General features: G+C 49.8%; 1 protein-coding gene across 1 annotated transcript; it reads left to right on the forward strand.

The window, feature by feature from the left end:
* The first annotated feature begins 98 nt into the window (after positions 1-98).
* LOC149811269 (cytochrome c oxidase assembly factor HCC1-like) lies at positions 99-1,503 on the forward strand. Its single transcript, XM_089993986.1, has 4 exons — positions 99-174; positions 271-617; positions 772-1,053; positions 1,369-1,503. The coding sequence occupies exons 1-4, from the start codon at positions 99-101 to the stop codon at positions 1,501-1,503; spliced, it is 840 nt and encodes a 279-aa protein (XP_089850112.1).
* The last annotated feature ends 730 nt before the right edge of the window (positions 1,504-2,233 follow it).

Below are 2,233 nucleotides of genomic sequence, written 5' to 3' on the forward strand. Positions count from 1 at the left end.
GTAACTCTGCAATTTGTATACCATAGCATTTAATGGCCGAAACGCTTGTCACATCATCTGTTTCGAGACAAGATCTTGCCATTTTTGCATCAACTGCAATGTCACTGGACATCATGTGCGTTTGGTTGTTTACGAGGTTCTCGACTGTTTTTACCGTTGTCAAGGTGTGGCCAGGTATAGGAGATGCAACAGCCCAGCGGGTTCCCTGAGGTCTGGTTGTGCAAATGCAGCCTATCACATACACGTCAATGTTTCTCACCTTGGGGGCAGGGTTGGGAGTGTACCAATGGATGAAGTACGAGAAGCAACGGAGAGTAAAAGAGCTGTCAGCTAAGCAAGACGTTTCAATTGGCGAAGCTCAAGTGGGTGGTCCCTTCATGCTGAAGGATACATCCAGCAAGCCTTTCTCCAGTGAGGCTTTGAAGGGCGAGTTTTCAATCTTGTATTTTGGTTTCACGTTCTGTCCCGACATCTGCCCCGATGAGCTGGAAAAGTTGGTCAAAGCACTGGATCTCATTGGTGCGTATCTCACCGCCCTGCAACGTGCATTTCCCTGTGACGTATCTGCTACATACTTAGGCACTGTCTGCATCATGGACAAAGCAAGACTGTCACTAGTATGAACGGCATCCTCACAGCAATGCTCTCTTTCTTTTGTCTTGGAACACGGCGCTTCGCCACACCATGTCATTTGCAGGTCCAGCTGCCTGAAATGCATGAAGTTTGGGGATTGAAGTTCGTGTTTGACCCCATTCTGGTGAAGCACTGCAGGAACATGTCATATGCTCTTCGCCATGTGAATTCTCATTCCAAATTGTCACACTTGCAGAGAAGCGGAAAGGTACCAAAGTCCAGCCCGTCTTTATCACCATTGACCCAGAGCGAGATACGCCCAAGTTGCTGAAAAGATACTTGACGGAATTCAGCGAACGGATCATTGGATTGTGGGGCAGCATGGACGAAATCAAGAAGGTGGCCAAGCTATATCGTGTCTACTTTATGAAAACAAACGATTCCAAGAATGACTATTTAGTGGATCACTCCATTATCATGGTGCGTGAACTGCCTCGATGATATCAGGTGCTGCCATTCCCAACACCATAGGTCGCATGGTGTTTTGAGTTCAGCTTGTGAGGCATTTGACGGGCAAGTATTTGCTGCCCTTTTGCAACGTTCTGCATGTTCCGTGTGTGTGCGACCACCGGTCGGCTCATCAGTGGCGCAGCTGCACATCTTGGAGACATCAGTCGAATTGGTTGCATGATCTGCGCCCATCCAATAACCGGAGCTCAGAATGCAAAGGCGGCCAATGTAAGTTTTTGTTGTACACTTTGTTACAGAGCTGGATGACAACCCATGTTCTTGCAGTACTTCCTAAATCCAGAAGGCAACTTCGTGACCTTCTATGGCAAGAACTTCACCGCGGAGCAGCTGGCAGACAGCATCTGTGAGCACATATCGGAGTGGAAAGCACAGCACCCGGACTACAAAGGCTGCAAATGAGGTTGTAACGCTGGGATGCCCCTGTCTCCACGCCACGTGCATCATGTGGTTCTTGTTACCTTGCTAAACGCTGACAGAGTGTGCGCATAATTGGAGCTATGTCGCCCTTGTTATGTAGAGCAGAACATGTAACTTGATCTTGATCTTATCAACAGTTGGCGTGTAGTGAACAAAGTTGTGTCACCATGGAATTCACACCCGCATGCTTTGTGCTGACCACGAGCGGCCTGCCTTTCACCTAAGGGTTCAGGCAATCATGTATTGTGAAGCGAACATGATCGTGACAGAGGGACAGAATCGCAAGAGCCCATGTTGCTGTCTCCATGCTTGAAGGCTTGACACGAATACTAGCACGTCTTGAAAGAATGGAAAACTGGCTAAACAGACACATCAGCGGGTAAAAAGCACTGACAGCTTGTGACTCACAAGCCCCCATCATCGTCCTCGTAAGTTCTGAAAATGTCAGGCACTGACACAACTGTCTTGGAGCAGCCAGAGGCCATCTGCGCGAGGGATGAATGCGCTCCAGCGTTGCGCGTACTCGGGTGGTTGCCGTAACCAAAGACGCCTCCCAAAACGGCACGCTTTGAACTGGCAGGCTGACGTGCTTTGTCTGGGTGGGTGGTGTGAATCAAGGCACAAGGCGGTGGGCCACTGGGGGCTTGCATTTTGGGACCAACGCCGGCGCGAGGCACCGCTGTTTGGCTTCGGCGAAGCTTACGTTGAAGCG

This window comes from Nuphar pumila, unplaced genomic scaffold, assembly GCF_984573655.1.
Source record: "Nuphar pumila unplaced genomic scaffold, dmNupPumi1.hap1.1 HAP1_SCAFFOLD_86, whole genome shotgun sequence".
NCBI lineage: Eukaryota > Viridiplantae > Streptophyta > Magnoliopsida > Nymphaeales > Nymphaeaceae > Nuphar > Nuphar pumila.

What these genes read in the sequence shown, in the direction of transcription:
- LOC149811269 (XM_089993986.1), top strand. Translation starts at nt 99, where the DNA reads ATGTCACTGGACATCATGTGCGTTTGGTTGTTTACGAGGTTCTCGACT. An exon ending in CGTTGTCAAGGTGTGGCCAG is followed by an intron (nt 175 to 270) that starts GTATAGGAGATG and finishes CCTTGGGGGCAG; the next exon opens with GGTTGGGAGTGTACCAATGG. An exon ending in ACAAAGCAAGACTGTCACTA is followed by an intron (nt 618 to 771) that starts GTATGAACGGCA and finishes GAAGCACTGCAG; the next exon opens with GAACATGTCATATGCTCTTC.